This window comes from Carassius carassius, chromosome 18, assembly GCF_963082965.1.
Source record: "Carassius carassius chromosome 18, fCarCar2.1, whole genome shotgun sequence".
Taxonomy (NCBI): Eukaryota; Metazoa; Chordata; class Actinopteri; order Cypriniformes; family Cyprinidae; genus Carassius; species Carassius carassius.
In genome coordinates this window covers 16,135,016-16,150,773 of record NC_081772.1, presented here as the reverse complement: position 1 = coordinate 16,150,773, position 15,758 = coordinate 16,135,016, and the positions used below count along the sequence as shown (strand labels likewise).

The following is a 15,758-nucleotide window of genomic DNA, read 5'->3' as shown; positions in this document are numbered from 1 at the left end:
TTAAAAATTCAGCTTTAAGTAAATATCAGAGTTCACTGCAGGTGTTTCTTGTCTTGCAACAAAACTATAGTGTGTTGTAAAACTTTATTCTTTTATTACCTCGCTGTCTTTTGATTAGTCAGTGAGTGAAGTTCTCAGGTGCTGCTGACTCACTGCATGTATTTTGGTCATCTTCAATAGTGGGAAATCCTTTGCTTCTTATCAGATATGTGAACAATAAACTCTGACTGTGCTGGGAGATTCACATGCTCAGAGAGCTGTAAGATGTCTACAGGACACCTCGGAGCACAAGTACCACCTGAGAGCTTCCAAAATATATACAAAACACTTCAACCTACTGTTAAGGACTCCAAATAAACAATTTAAATGAAGTACTCAAAGAAAAAAAACAAAACCTTGGAATGAGGGTTCATGCCTGTGGCCCATTGGAAACAGATGTCCAGAGTTGCATCAAAGCCAAAATCACAGTCCCTGTCTCAGCTGTCTCAAAAAATATGGTTTTTGACTTTATATACAGCCCATTGGGCATAATCGTAAATGAGACAAAGCAGTTCTTCATAGACAGTTGCATTTGCTGCACTCTGCAAAAAAGTGTACTGCATGCTCCCACAGATGGTTGACAATATGGCTCAAAGTCATTTGGTTCATGAATTAGATACAGACTGATAGTATTTATTTCAAGAATATACTTAAATGGGACACACTGTTAACAGCATGAATTTACTTAATTTTACTGAAAAATTGCTTTTCTTTTCTGAACATTCATTGTTTTCAAAGTGATGCCTCAAAGCACTCTTTAACTTTTCTTACTTTACTTTTTATTATTTTTTATTTATTTATTTGAAGATCATCAGTTATTTTGCTCATTTTGAAGATAATAATCTTAATCATTCCAAGATTCATGGTTTCAGTTATTTATTTATTTACATACTGAAGTAACAAGAGCTACACACAGAATCTGCACGTCTTTAAAATAAAAACTGTAAAATAAATATACAATAAAATACATTAAACAAACAATCTTTCCAGGGGCCAAAAAACATTTTAATCATTTAAAAATGTGTAAGAGACCTGTGTAGTGACTATGCAGTCACAAATGGAATTCCTGGACTGTCTGTGTTTAGTTTTCACATATGTTCCTCCAGTTATCGGTCATACAATCACTGAAAATAGTGAAACGACAAACGGCGTTTAATATAACATTAAATATATATCTGTCTGTACTGGTGTGTGTCTGAAAACTGCACTTAAGAATAAATGAATCGAGGCAAAATAACCACAGAAGATGATCACGTCATGTTACATAAACTGGAAATGAAAAACTGTAACATACAAAAATCTTTTCAGCACATGAGAGAACGTACCGTGATAACAAAACAAGAAGCAACATTATGATTTACACACATACACACACACACATATATATATAATTCACATATAAGAAAAGAGCAAACAGTGATGGTAAGTAATTAGCGGCTTAACATCATTTGCTTCAGCACTATAATTCAAACAATATGAAGTTCGTTAACTAAAGTCATTCTACTAGAGGAACCTAGCAGTGCTCTGGTATTTTAACAGCAAATGACCTGCATTTACATATTCATACACGCTCTCGCAAACACTTTAGCGCAAATGGAAGCGAAAGCCAGTGCCATCAGGAACAATGTTCCAGTGTGGCGAGAAGGATGGGGTGAGCAGTAGAGATGGGAGATGGGCTGAGTTAGATCTCCCCGACTGAGACTTTGTGGAAGTGAGACATCCGCTGGAGGAAGCAGCTGGACACAAAGAACAGAGGGAGACCTGCGGAATGAGCTACTGACTGAGTGCCCGGACTACTGATGTTTGGACGGCTCTGACTTCTGCTGTTGGTGTCGACTGAATCATTCAGTATGTAGCTCATATTCAGACCAATACTCTGCCCGTTTCCCTTTGGCAGTGGAATGAGAATCCGATTGGCTCATCTAAGTAACAGAAAGCCGCTCTTTTTGTCCTCCATCTGAAAGCCACCCTTCTACTGGCAGATCCTTAATTGGCTACTCCTACAGAGAACAAGAAGCCATTGGCACCCATATCTACACAGCAGCGGCAGCTTTCAATTGGCTCAACCTTCAATAGCACGATTCTCATTGGCTAAAGAGCAGGGAGAACATTTCAGGCACAACAGTTGGTGTGGTAAGTAGAAGTCAGACAAACTGAGTCAAGTCTGCAGGAAACGATAACCCGCAATTTCCACAAACATGAGAAAGCAGAGCGACGACATAATCTCAGAGCAGTCTCTACTTGAAACTACCAAACCCCACCTTGATTTTTATGCACAAAATTGTGCATAACAGAAGCAGAACATTTACAAATGTACAAAAGAACACTACTCGACATGTCTTCCAGTTTCATGGAGCAAAAACAAAGTAGAATCACTCTGGAATAAAGACCAGAACCAATGCTACAGAAGCTACTGATCTTGTACAGTTCATCATCACGGAACCACATCATGAGTTAAACTGCTCAAAGGAGCATTTCAAATGTGATGAAGAAAGCTATGTCTGTGCCATACAAATAAATATTCTTTACCAAATATTTTCCTTAAAGCACATGGGAGAAGTGGAAGAAACTGTGGTCCCTAAAAGAAACACTGTCTAAAAGTTTGATGCCTCAAGCTTGAATTACTGCTTGCCTGGATCATTTTGCACTCCCAAATTACACTTCCTGGATGAAAGGGAAAACACATATAACACAATAATATAATACTGCTATGTAACCAATATTTCACTGAGTGTTTAAAGTAAACCAAGAATTGTGATTGATGAATTGCCTCTACGTGTCTCAACACCTTTTCTGACAGTGAACTGAAATGCACCTTAATTTGGTCTATTTAAACAAAAACAGTTTCAGCTGCCAACTGACAAAATACTATCCTGAACACAACATGCAATAAGTAGCTTGTTTTTGGCTTGTGCAGCAACATGATCATGCAGTCAATGTTACAATGCTAAGTTATTGCTGTTTATACATACAGTTTCCAAATAGTGTAGCCTTTTATGTGGTTGATATTTGAATTTATGAGTGGAATGACCTGCGAAATAGTTGATAATAAAATAAAATAACTGGTTAACACTCACGCCAGACACTTTTGCTACTCTCATGTCAAACAGAGATGTTTTGGGAAAGTCTCATTTCCATTGTTATCACAGTGATGATGTCATCTAGTCCCGGACTTGAATCAGCCTGATTGACTTCTGTCACTTGTAAACACTAGACAGTTAGCAAAAGAAGCACTACTGTGTTTATATATATCCCATATAATAAAGCAAAAGAATTTTATAGAAAATAAGTTCAGTCCTCTTGCAGACATATGTTGGAGATATAGTACCATGGAATGATACCAGCATTGATTATTAGCTTTCTCAAATTCAAAAATTCTAAATATCCCACCATTACAAAGAATACATGAAATGTTAATAGGAATGCACTCCATCATTGTCCTTTCTGCCAGCGGGGCTTATATACACAATATGTGAGAAAGGTGAATGGAAAGAATATGACTGCTCTTGGATCCAAAAAGAGATTTATGATCAGTGATTCCCACCAAAGTCCTCATTTATGTCAGACAGCTACAATGACGCTTAGCCAGGGCAAAGAGAAGTGAAAGGCATCTGCTAGAATGCCTGTTTTTTGCTGAGAATTGGATCTTCACACCAGAGGGTGACGTGGACTTGTCCCTTCCAAATAGACATCATTGCTGGAGAGCAGGGGTTGAGTGGTGGTGCTGTGACTGCCGACTGAGTTTAGCCGCTGGACATGAGAACTGGACTCCTCACGGGACCCTGGTGCCACAGGCAACCTGGAGCTGAAGTTTAAGTAAATCTGAAAAGGAGAAAGGTAAAAATTATGTTTAAAACATGAATTCTTAGAAAAATACTTTGTATTCAAGTTGGTAATATTGTTTTGAAAATATACATATTATACCAAATTATACCTTTCTTGTTTTGAAATTCAAATTCTTTTTTAGAACAAAAAAAAAAAAAAAACTGAAATTACTTAGAAACATAATTAAATATATTTTTTAAGGTAATTCATTATTAACTCATAATATCTATGGTTTTAGAGAATCACATCACATGACATTTTACAACCTCCTCTACGATATAATTTTTTGTTTATAATGTTTTTATGTATAAATTACTAAGGAATGGCAGTGACCCTTCCATGTTTATATTGATTTGAGAGCTAAAGAACATAAAGGAAGACATACATGTTTGGTGCTGTCTGAGATTTGCTGTTCAATCCTCTCCACTATCTTGTTAAATGAAGGTCTTTTAAAGGGGTCGGCATCCCAGCATGACTGCATGATCTCGTACCTGAAACACAAAAACACAGCAGCGCTTATGATATTAGGAACAGTGTTGTAGGGTGTGTACATGGTAAATTATGCCATTATCTTGACACATTTTTTTTTTCCTGCAGAAAGAAGTTTTTACTAATTACATCTCAGACTTACATTTCACTCGGGGCAAACTCTGGTGACTCCATTCGATATCCTTCCTTGATCATCTTATAGAATTTACAGTCCACAGGCATACCCGGGTAAGGACTACTCCCTACAGAAGCAGAGTGTCAGTATTTATATTAAAACAGTATATCATACCAAGTCAATATAATAGGTAAGATAGGTTTAACTCACCGAGAGAGAAGATCTCCCATAGAAGGATACCATATGACCAGACATCACTCTCAAAGGTGTACACACACTCAAAGATGCTCTCGGGGGACATCCACTTTACTGGGAGACGAGCCTGCACAGAGAAGAGCCTCATTACTTTACTACACAGGCACAGGATGAAAGCACATAGTACAAACAGCACATTTCTTGAACATTCAGTCTTTGGCTAGCATAAAAATTATTTTCATTCAAAACATGCATTTGGAAACCTCCGTCATACAGTTTTGTAGCAATTTTGACATTACCTTACTTGTCAAGTAAATTAAAAAAAATAATATTAACACATTTATTGATTAATGGCAAGAATTGTTTGATCGTGCGTTAACACAGTTTTTCATTATTATCATTATCATTATTATTTTCATTATATTTTCATATATTATAAAGTCTGTTGCTCACTGGCTCTGAATACACAAAGGCCTACAAACAAATCATGGGTAACAGGAGGGGATGCTCCCAATCAAATTATTTAGGCTAAGCATCAACATTCACAAACCACTGTCCACTGTTATTTTTAACAGAAAATAATGCAATGAGCTTGTAATCATGACTTTATAAGTTGGAAGCGCTCTCGCTCAACACGGTGGAGTGAATCATTTCGGTAACTTTGTGGTTTATTATTTTGAGTCGTATGGGACACGGTAACACACGTCCCTCTCACAATATATTGCTTTACAGATCTTTCATTTTTGCTGCTCAGAAATATTCACGCAATAATGCAGCATGTATCAGAAGATCTGCACTCTGGTGTGGTTAGCGCTCACACTCATTGGTCTATACATAACTGTATACATAACTAATCAAGTGTTGTCCTGCGCCACACTCTTCTGCAATGGGTCCCACGAGGCTACAGTAAATATTTTAACTGCTACTATATGTAAAATGAAAACTGCTGTAAAAAGCACTTTGTTTGTTTAAAGTGTTTACAAACCAAATGTTATTACACTTTTGTTCATATAGCAGTAGGTCTAGTTTAAAAAAAAACATGCACAATACACTAATTTTGAATGCATTATTAGGTTTGTGCAAAACAATTAGAATAATTGCGATTAATCGCAGACAATAATGCAATTAATCACGATAAAAAATGTTATCGTTATAAAATCTTTGCCCAGCACTAATAGATATACAAAAAGAATGCTGGCTCAAATACTATCAACACTATAGACCAAGTTTGTCATGACTGTTTGTTGCTTTGGGCTTCTTTTAGATCATTAAGATGGAAATTAAGTATTTGGTTTTTTTGCCATTTTGACCTTTATTGAGATAGGATAGTATAAAACTGATAGGAAGTGAAGTGGGAGAAAGAAAGGGAGGCAGGATCAGGAACTCAGGGTGCAACCACAGTGTCAGAGTGCTGCCCACTCAGCTCTGACTGCTTTATGCAAATTCTTGAAAATAACCTCTTGCCAATGTGTGACATTTGGGTAGTTAATATCTGGTACATGTCTCAACATGGATAAAAGCTCTTGTTTTATAAAGTGATCATTGTCATTTTGTTTTGAATAAACCACATCCAACACACATAGTATGCATTAAAGAAGCATGTCCGCTTGTCTATTTACTTGTAAAACCAAGCGGAAAAAAATCTACAAATAAAATAAATATTGAAGTTGTTTATGTCACATTTAATGACAGTTAATACTTACATTGCCCTTAACAACATAGTTTGAGTCAGTAGTGATGTCCCGGGCTAGTCCAAAATCACAGATCTTGGCCACTCGGCCTTGGGTAAGGAGAATGTTTCTGGCTGCCAGGTCTCTGTGAATACACTGCATAAACACACATGCAGAACTACAGGTCAGCATACATAATACGTAATATGTAATGTATTAAAGCAAACTGGCTATAGGAATGGACTACTTGTTTTTAGCATGGTGTGAGCTAAAGAAGCTCAGACTGTACTGCTGATTTTTTTTTTAAATGTACAGGTGCAATAAATTAGAATGTCATGGAAAAGTTCATTTATTTTAGTAATTCAACTCAAATTGTGAAACTCATGTATTAAATAAATTTAATGCACACAGGCTGAAGTAGTTTAAGTCATTGGTTCTTTTAATTGTGATGATTTTGGCTCACATTTAACAAAAACCCACCAATTCACTATCTCAACAAATTATAATATGGTAACATGCCAAACAGCCAATCAAGTCAAAACACCTGCAAAGGTTTCCTGAGCCTTGAAAATGGTCTTTCAGTTTGGTTCACTAGGCTACACAATCATGGGGAAGACTGCTGATCTGACGGTTGTCCAGAAGATTATTGACATCCTTCACAAGGAGGGTAAGACACAAACATGAATTGCCAAAGAGTTTGGCTGTTCAAAGAGTGCTGTATCTAAGCATGTAAAAAGAATGTTGAGTGGAAGGAAAAAGTGTGGAATAAAAAGATGCACAACCAAACGAGAGAACCGCAGCCTTATGAGGATTTTCAAGCAAAACCGATTCAAGAATTTGAGTGAACTTCACAAGGAATGGACTGAGGCTGGGATCAGGGCATACAGTACAGACGTGTCTAGGAATTTGGCTACAGTTGTCGTTTTCCTCTTGTAATGCCACTTCTGAACCACAGACAACGTTAGAGGCATCCTACCTGGGCTAAGAAAAATAAGAAGAACTTGACTGTTGGCCAGTGGTCCAAAGTCCTTTTTTCAAATGAGAGCAAGTATTGTATTACATTTGGAAATCAAGGTCCTAGCATTTGGAAGAAGGGTGGAGAAGCTGATAGCCCAAGATACTTGAAGTCCAGTGTTAAGTTTCCACAGTCTGTGATGATTTAGGGTGCAATGTCCATTGTGTTTTTAGAAAACCAAAGTCACTGCACCCATTTACCAAGAAATTTTGTAGCACTTCATTCTTCCTTCTGCTGAGCAGCTTTTTCCATTTTCCAGCAGGATTTGGTACCTACCCTCAATGCCAAAAACACCAAAAGTTGGTTAAATGACCATGTTGTTGGTATGCTTGACTGGCTAGCAAACTCACCAGACCTGAACCCCATAGAGAATCTTTGGGGTATTGTCAAGAGGAAAATGAGACACAAGAGACCAAAAAAATGCAGATGAGCTGAAGGCCACTGTTAAAGTCACCTGGGTTTCCATAACACCTGAGCAGTGCCACAAACTGATCACTGAATTTCACAATTTGAGTTGAATTACTGAAATAAACTTTTCCATGACATTCTAATTTATTGAGATGCATCGGTAATTAAATGTAATGATGACAGCTTTTGAGATTTTAGCCTTTCGCAATTCAAGCAGATAGAAGCTGTACTTGTATGCATGTAACCTGCATAGGAATGAGTGGCCTAGAGACATCACCACAATGACCACTGAGTGAACTGACTTGTCTTAAAAGTTTTGCTTAAAATTGCTCTTATGTGTCAGGACCGTCAAAACTCTCAGATATTTACAATAACCGTGCCAATATTCCAAACCTCATTAGCAAAGAAGTGTCATAAATTAGCATAGAGGTGTTAAAATGAATTCACTGACAGAAAACTAATCTAGTGTCCTTTCCCTAAACTGAATACTGGACCTGCTGACCGTGTGGGGAAATGTGATATTTCTCAGCATGATCCTCAATGAATGAGTGTACATGTGCTTGACAACATGTATGCGTTTGTGTGTGACCTTGTGTAACTCGATCTTTGACTAGACAGAGGTAATGAAATGTGAGCCTGTGGCATCGTAGAGGAAGAGTGAGTAGGTCTGCAGTATGGGATTACTGCAAACACTCGGAATATAAAACTCAGTATCCGTCAGAGAGACAGAACGCAAACACTTACGTTCTTGGAGGCCAAGAAATCCATCCCTTTGGCTACTTGGTAGGAGAAGCTAAGAAGATCCTCAGTGTCCAGAGTCATGCCATCTTCATGCAGAATCTCACTAACGGCATCCGAATCACTGTATGAATCACCTAAAGGGTTGACAAATTCATTTAGACAAGACAAAATGAGACAAAAAGCCAGCAGACAAGGAGAGACAACAAAAGAAAAGGGAAGGAGAATAGACGATACAACAGACAAGAAGGGACAAGGCAAGATGAGAAAGGAGAAGACAAAAAGAGATGAGGTGAGACAGAAGAGACAAGGTGAGAAGATAAGATAAGGAAAGAGAAGGCATGACAAGAGATGTGACAAGGTGAGAAGAGATGAGAACAGGAAAGACAATGGCAGACAAGACTAGAAGAGAAGACAAAACCAGAAGAGATGAAATGAGAAGAGATGAGCCGAGACAAGTTGATATGAGAAGACAACAGACAAGAAAAGAGAAAGGAAGGAGACAAGAAGAGACAAGACAATATGAGACAAAAAGAGGTATACAAAGATGGAATAGAACAGATGAGAAGATAAAGAGAAGACAAAAAGAAATGAAAAAGAAAGACAAAATGAGACAAAAAGAAACAAGATGAGACAGAAGAAGCCAGTTGAGAAGGTAAAAGATAAGGCATGAGAAGAAATGAGACAAGGTGAGATAAGAAGAGAAGACAAGAACAGGAAGAAATAAGGGCAGCCAAGACTAGAAGAGAAGACACAAAACAAAACAAAAAGACTTTGGGTAACACAAGATGACATGATAAGTAGTGACAAGAGAACAGACAGAAAAAGAGACAAGACACTGATCCAACCTTTATTAAGAGATCTTCGGTTTTCTGAGGACAGAATTCCCATTACAGAGGGCTTCATGGTCATGTATCCATTCCTGGTCTCACTGTAAGCAAATATAAACTTGTTTTAGTGAACCAGCAAGCACACTATCAAACTTCACCAGCTACATTGATTATACTTACTTTGGTTCTTGCTGCAGCATGACATTTCTATAGTAAGAGTCTTCTCCCAGTGTAGTGTAGTAGAAGGATTCTCTCCTTCTGCGCAGGAAGTTCAACAGGTCACCAAAACAGCAGTACTCCGTTATAACTAGAGTTGGACCTGTGCAACAGACCAGTCCAGCAATGAAGAAAACACAATACACACAGAAAAACCTAGAAAAACTATATTTAGCTTTAGCCTCTTACCTCCAATAGTGCAGGCCCCTAGCAGGTTGACAATGTTAATATGGTTGCCAAGATAACTAAGCACCTTCAGCTCTGACATCAGAGCCTCTTTCTCAGTGGCATGGGCACTTGCTGTGGGGCAAAACACCACAACAAATAAAAGCATAAATAAAAGTCTTGTTCTCCTAATGTTTAGTGTAGGTCCCCCTTTGGTTATTGCTTTGGAATTTTTTTTAAACATTATACAGATGTTTTGGTTTGATTCTCATAATGTTTTGGGAACCAAAAATTGTGGGTTACTGGAAATGTTTAACCTCCTTTCTTCTCATCACACAGGTTTGTGTACCTTCTGGTGTGTCTTTACGCAATGCCTTATTTGCTTAAATAAACATGCTAGTTAAACATGCAGTGGTGTTACTATGATACTCATATTTCACGAGATTATGAACATGTTTTCTGTTGCTTTTCACTCACGTTTGAGCATCTTCACAGCTACGGTCATCACAGTGTCTGCTTTGGACATCCCATATGCAGTGGCCTCCACCACCTTCCCAAACGCTCCAGATCCAAGAGTTTTTCCTTGGAATGCAGGGAAGCAAAAGGGATTTAGAAAATTGACACAGCATCGATTTCACTTTTCCCTCATACAGTTGTTAACAGTCAAAGAGCCTGGAAACTATTCCAAAACCAGCTTTTAGCTTGAACATTGACTTGTTTTTGAATCAAGGAGGTGTGGCTTGTGGGAAAGCGGGATATGCAAGATCCTGTTAGATCCTGTTTGTTGACGGATATGGCTGCTCCTTTATGGGGAAGATATGATTTTATGTCACAAGGCACCAGCTATCAAGTGTCACAAAATGTGTAACTACCAATGAAAAGAAGCAAGCTTTGTAAAATTCAAAAGGCATTTATGCTTTCTGGCACATTAAACCTTGTAAACCTTTCCAAACCTATTGCGCAAACATAAGAAATGTGAAAAAAAATGGCAAGTCAAAGCAGACAGGTTCAGGAACTTAACTCACCAAAACGCAGCTTATCTCTGGGAAACTCCCACTGGTGGTCGTATGGAAGTTGGGTGGGGTCAATATACACATAGCTATTTCCATGGATACCTTCTATGACTTTCCACTGTATTTGGTATTTAGGTTTCTGTAGGAGACAGAAATAAGCAATGAGCGAAGTTTCCAGACAAACAAAACAATCTTTTACATTAGATCCAGTTACTGCAAGTGTAAGTGCTCTCATAGACAAAAGTAAACAGAGTCCACTAATCAAATATCATGTAAACATTGTTGTTATTCAATCAACAATGTGAACAGTAATTTTATGTGTGTGCGTGTATATATCACTGATCGCTCCCGTGTCCAACAGTGCAAAATTGGATGGTGAAACATCAGGTCTTATGGCATGTTAAGTAAATAATTTCCTTGAGTGTGTTTTGTTCCAAAGTTCCCCTGAAGTGTGGGAGGGATTCCAGGTGTGACAGGTAAATTGCATTGAGTATCACGTTTAATATCAAATAACCAAAAACAGGATGTACAAGAATTACTATACGTTACAATATTTTATTGCTGTAATAGGGTGAGGAGTTAAACAGTTCAATTTTGTATATTTACTGAATTCGTTCAACGAGTCAGCATGCACTTTCTGTGCAGGAAGACAAGCTATGAAATGAATGACACTTTACCTGCATGTACTTGTAGGACAGCACAATCAGGATGAGAACAAGGATAACAGCCGCAGCAACAAAACCGATGAGCAACGGAGTGAAAAGTTCATGAGGAACAGTGTTCTCTGTAAAGATTAAATTAGCATACAGCTGTCATCAGAAACATGCAGAACATGACATATGTACTCTATCAACAGCAAACAAGATATGTGTTCCTTCTGATCTAGGCATACTTCGATATTAAGGGGTCATATGATGCGATTTCAATTTTTCCTTTCTCTTTGGAGTGTGACAAGCTCTTGGTTCATAAAGAAGATCTGTAATAAAGATAAAAGTTAAGACTTGTCCACGCCCCCTAAAACGGCTCATTTTAACATGCCCCCACGTCTACGTCATTGTGTGGGAAGATTTGCATAACACCACCCAAATATTCATGCAAAGAAAGAAGGCGTATCTTTTAAATCTTGCCGTGGCCGCCCAGAGGCAGATTTTTTTCTATGATCGTCAGGTCAGATAAGGGTCTACCGTTAGTCTAGCTCTTTGTGTGGGTTTAAACTACTGCTATCACAAAATTGCCATGCATCCACTTTCCCAGCATCTATGACTATCCAATTTAGAAAAATTGTCAACATGCCAAATTAAACTGAGATATCTAAGCGGTGTCAAAAGCTGGTGATGCACAAGCACTGCACGTTTGACTCACATGGACTGCAGTGTAGAGAACAAAACACATTCAATGAAAACCGTAGCATTTTAAATTACGAGTAATGTCCATGGCCCCCCTCCTGAAACCTCATGCCACCCCAGGATAAATCTCTAGATCCACCACTGTTGCTGCCGCCGCCATGTTGTTGCGATGCTGTGTGTTTCGTTGTCAAAGCGAAACTACTTCATTTGGCCTCCCAATAGAGGACGATATCCACTTCGTCATGCCTAGAGCTGATCTGTGCTAGTCACTGAGGAAAACCATCAACTTTGTACTGTGGCTTTCACCATGGATAAAGCAGAGTACAGCCCGGGGTCATCAGATATGGTTGCTGCAATTTTACGCAATTGCATTTTATGGAGGACTGTTTCCTGAACCTGCAGACTAGCCTACAAGTAGCCTGTAAGTAAATTTTTTTAAACAATTTGCCACTGATCATTCAAACACAAGTTTTGAGCAGTGTAGAGTAGGGCTTGTTGTTTGTCGTTTCTCCGATCACAAATGCAGACATGGTATACGCAGCACGATACACGACGTAATGTGTAAAAACACAGTATAAGTCATTATAATCAGTAATTATGTCCCCCACTGGATGCAACAAATGCCTCGTTTGTAGGTGTGTAATGATTCACTTGTTTTCTCGATGCATCGATTACAAACCCTGACGATTCATATGCATCGATCTTGAAACATGATTTTTGAATCGTGAATCACCGATGTTGGACAGTAATCGATTCAAAATGCTAAGAATCGAATGAATCGCGATTTCTATAGCGATTCAATGCTTTCAAAATGTATACTCATTAAATTACTACATGCACGAATTAATGGAGACCTTGAAGAGTGTTCGTGAATCGTGCCTCTTATCTGTCCTTCACGCGCTCCACTGTTTACCGACTGAGACTGTCATAGGATTGCGCTCGCGCTCCGTTCGTCTCTGACGCAGCTGACGTGTGATCTATAGAACTCATGGACCGTAATACTAAAGTGAAGTAGTTTTACTTTTCTGTAGTTTGTCAATGGCTCTCTGCATCTTACCGATGGAGTTACCGGAGCCGTCGACAGCTGTATTTATTGCATGGACGGAGCAGAAATGTAAGTGTCTAAATCATACGCACAGATCCATTGAATGATAAATGTTTTTAAACAATGCGGATGAACCGAATATACGAAGGAAACTTTTAAAATGAACCACAGCATTAACAAAAACCTTGAAATAAGAGCGCAAGATTTATCTGATAATCAGATGCATGAAAGTAGCGTTTGTTTCATTAGCAAACAGACATCTGGCACGTTTTCTCTCAGAATCATTCGCTGATGGAGAGGAAAAGTTAAATAGAGATGAAGACGTTTTCACACTGAAAGAGAAGCGATCTCGCTCTCATAGACGTGCCAGGCTATATCTGCAGCTAAACTGAATAAAAGCAGAATGAACTGATGAAACAAAAAAAAAAATCCCACAAACAATTTATGAATGATGCAGTGCTAATTGACATTTATTACAGTACAGAAACTATAAAGTATATTTTCTACCTTATTCTGTGCAGAAATTTTAAATAATTGCTAATTAAATGTAGCCTAGTATATAAAACAATCATAAAATTGCCATTAGGAAAAAAATATCGATTACAAATGATTGATTATTGTCCAGCAGTGTATTTGATTTATTACAGCTAATTAAAAGTAATTAAAAAGAAGACAATTCCTTGTAAAAAAATAAAATAATAATAACAATAATAATAATAATTATTATTATTATATAGGCTACATACATAAAATGATTGTATTTGACATTTCTGTCACTTCTGAAATTATGGCTATGCCCCTGGTGTGACAAAATGTTAGCTTATACATAATACTCTTTAAGCTCTTTTTTAAAAACTTGGCTTACATACATTTTTACGTATGCCATGTCGCATCATTAAACTAGCATTTAACAATGGACAAAAGGTTTTTTTTTTTTAACCTATGGTTCTCTAACCATAAATGCTACTGTAATTTGCCCCCTGACTAAGCATTTAAAGAATTTAGTAGAAGCATTTAAATAATCCCGTGAATGCACTTAAAGAATGCAGAATCGAATTGTTATAATCGAATCGAATCGAATTTAATTGTGAATCGAATCGAATTGAATCGTTCTAAATTTGCAAAAATCGTTCTTGAATCGAATCGAAAACCAATGAATCGTAATCGAATCGAATCGAATCGCTGCCTTGCCAAAGATTCACAGCCCTACTCGTTTGTAATGGGTTTTTTTCTGTTTGTGCCGGGAGAAGTCATCACAGTATGGTGAGAGGCGTAACATTTCCGTCACATGCTTGAGGTATTCAGCCAATCTCAATGCACTGGATAGCTGGCCAATCAGAGCACACCTTGCTTTTTAGACTGATGAGCTTTGTAAAAATCATCACGTTTCAGAAAGGCTAGAGGAGAAGCAATAATGTACAGTATATAGAATTTTTATTTTTTAGCTTAAACCACATAAACACATTGCATTACACCAAATACACAAAATAATGTTCTATTTAGCAACATCATATGACCCCTTTCAAATTCTGTCCGATATGATTATTTTTCATGTCATGACCATTAAATAATAAATTCCAGACAATATAAATTAATAATGTTTTGCTACGAGCAATGCAAAACAAAACAAAAAAATAAATTCTATCACACAAAAAAAAAATGAAAAAAAAAATGCTGAAAACTACAATTGTCAATATATTGTGAATCTCTGTTTTTAAATCATAATGGATATAATTTAGCATTATCATTAATTGTATTATTATTATAAATATTATAACAATTATAATAATATTATTAATAGTATGGCTAAAAGATATCCATTATGAGTTTAAAAAAGGGAATGCACAATATATTAATTACTGATATTATGACATTTATAATTTACTTTACCAATATGTTCCCAATATATTGTGCATTCTTTTAATTCACAGTGTATATCATTTAATGTTACCATTAATATTTTTATTACAATTAACACAACTACATTAATAAATATTACATTTCATTATATATATATAATTATGCATTATTAATGTTTATTTTATTATTATGAATGATTATTGATTTTGATTACAGTAAAACCCCGAGATTGATTTAATTTAAACATTTATTGATTCTGGTTGAAAATCACTGCTATTTACAGTGTGCTTGTGTGAACAAGGTAATCAGCTACAGGCATCGATGGATAATCGATAGACATGGCTCATCCCTCAGGATCAATTCTGTTAACATAGAAAACCACAGCAGATCTGATAATAGTCTTGGGACTTAAGCCAGAGTGCCAACTGAAATAAAAATGATTACTGCACTCCATATAGATGTCGAAGCGAAACCAGTGTTTACACTGGTAGAATGTAATAATAAATAAGTGCCTCACAGTGGGGTTATGTCACAATTGCTTGTATTTCATGATCTTTGTAACTCGCTCTATTCACATTTTCAAATTTTAGTGTTGTTTTAGTAAGGTGTGTGTATGTGTTCATGCATGGTGTGTTATTGTTTTTCTGCGTTGTTCTGAGCGGTGTAGTAAGCTCTTAAGCTATAAGAAGCTTTCTCTCCATTTCAAATCAAAGAATGCAGACTCTGCAGGAAGTAATCCCTTATAAATCTGCCACTGGCTTTCACAGTCCTCTTCTGTTCCCTCCCTCT

General features: G+C 37.1%; 1 protein-coding gene across 4 annotated transcripts in view; it reads right to left on the bottom strand.

Moving 5' to 3' along the window:
• Positions 1 to 898: 898 nt before the first annotated feature.
• The window catches only part of LOC132092541 (mast/stem cell growth factor receptor kita-like), a 28,783-nt gene continuing 13,923 nt past the window's right edge, over positions 899 to 15,758 (bottom strand). For 3 of the 4 annotated variants that reach the window (XM_059498818.1, XM_059498819.1, XM_059498820.1), the window contains exons 10-21: positions 11,396 to 11,502; positions 10,731 to 10,857; positions 10,183 to 10,287; positions 9,730 to 9,840; positions 9,505 to 9,643; positions 9,343 to 9,425; positions 8,501 to 8,631; positions 6,367 to 6,489; positions 4,679 to 4,790; positions 4,496 to 4,595; positions 4,250 to 4,355; positions 899 to 3,861 (exon numbers count right to left, since the gene is read on the bottom strand). In XM_059498818.1, the coding sequence (XP_059354801.1) occupies positions 3,688 to 3,861; positions 4,250 to 4,355; positions 4,496 to 4,595; positions 4,679 to 4,790; positions 6,367 to 6,489; positions 8,501 to 8,631; positions 9,343 to 9,425; positions 9,505 to 9,643; positions 9,730 to 9,840; positions 10,183 to 10,287; positions 10,731 to 10,857; positions 11,396 to 11,502 (1,418 nt within the window). In that variant the 3' untranslated portion in view covers positions 899 to 3,687. Of the gene's footprint in view, positions 3,862 to 4,249; positions 4,356 to 4,491; positions 4,596 to 4,678; positions 4,791 to 6,366; positions 6,490 to 8,500; positions 8,632 to 9,342; positions 9,426 to 9,504; positions 9,644 to 9,729; positions 9,841 to 10,182; positions 10,288 to 10,730; positions 10,858 to 11,395; positions 11,503 to 15,758 lie in introns of those variants that run through there. The other variant, XM_059498821.1, reaches the window with a different exon arrangement.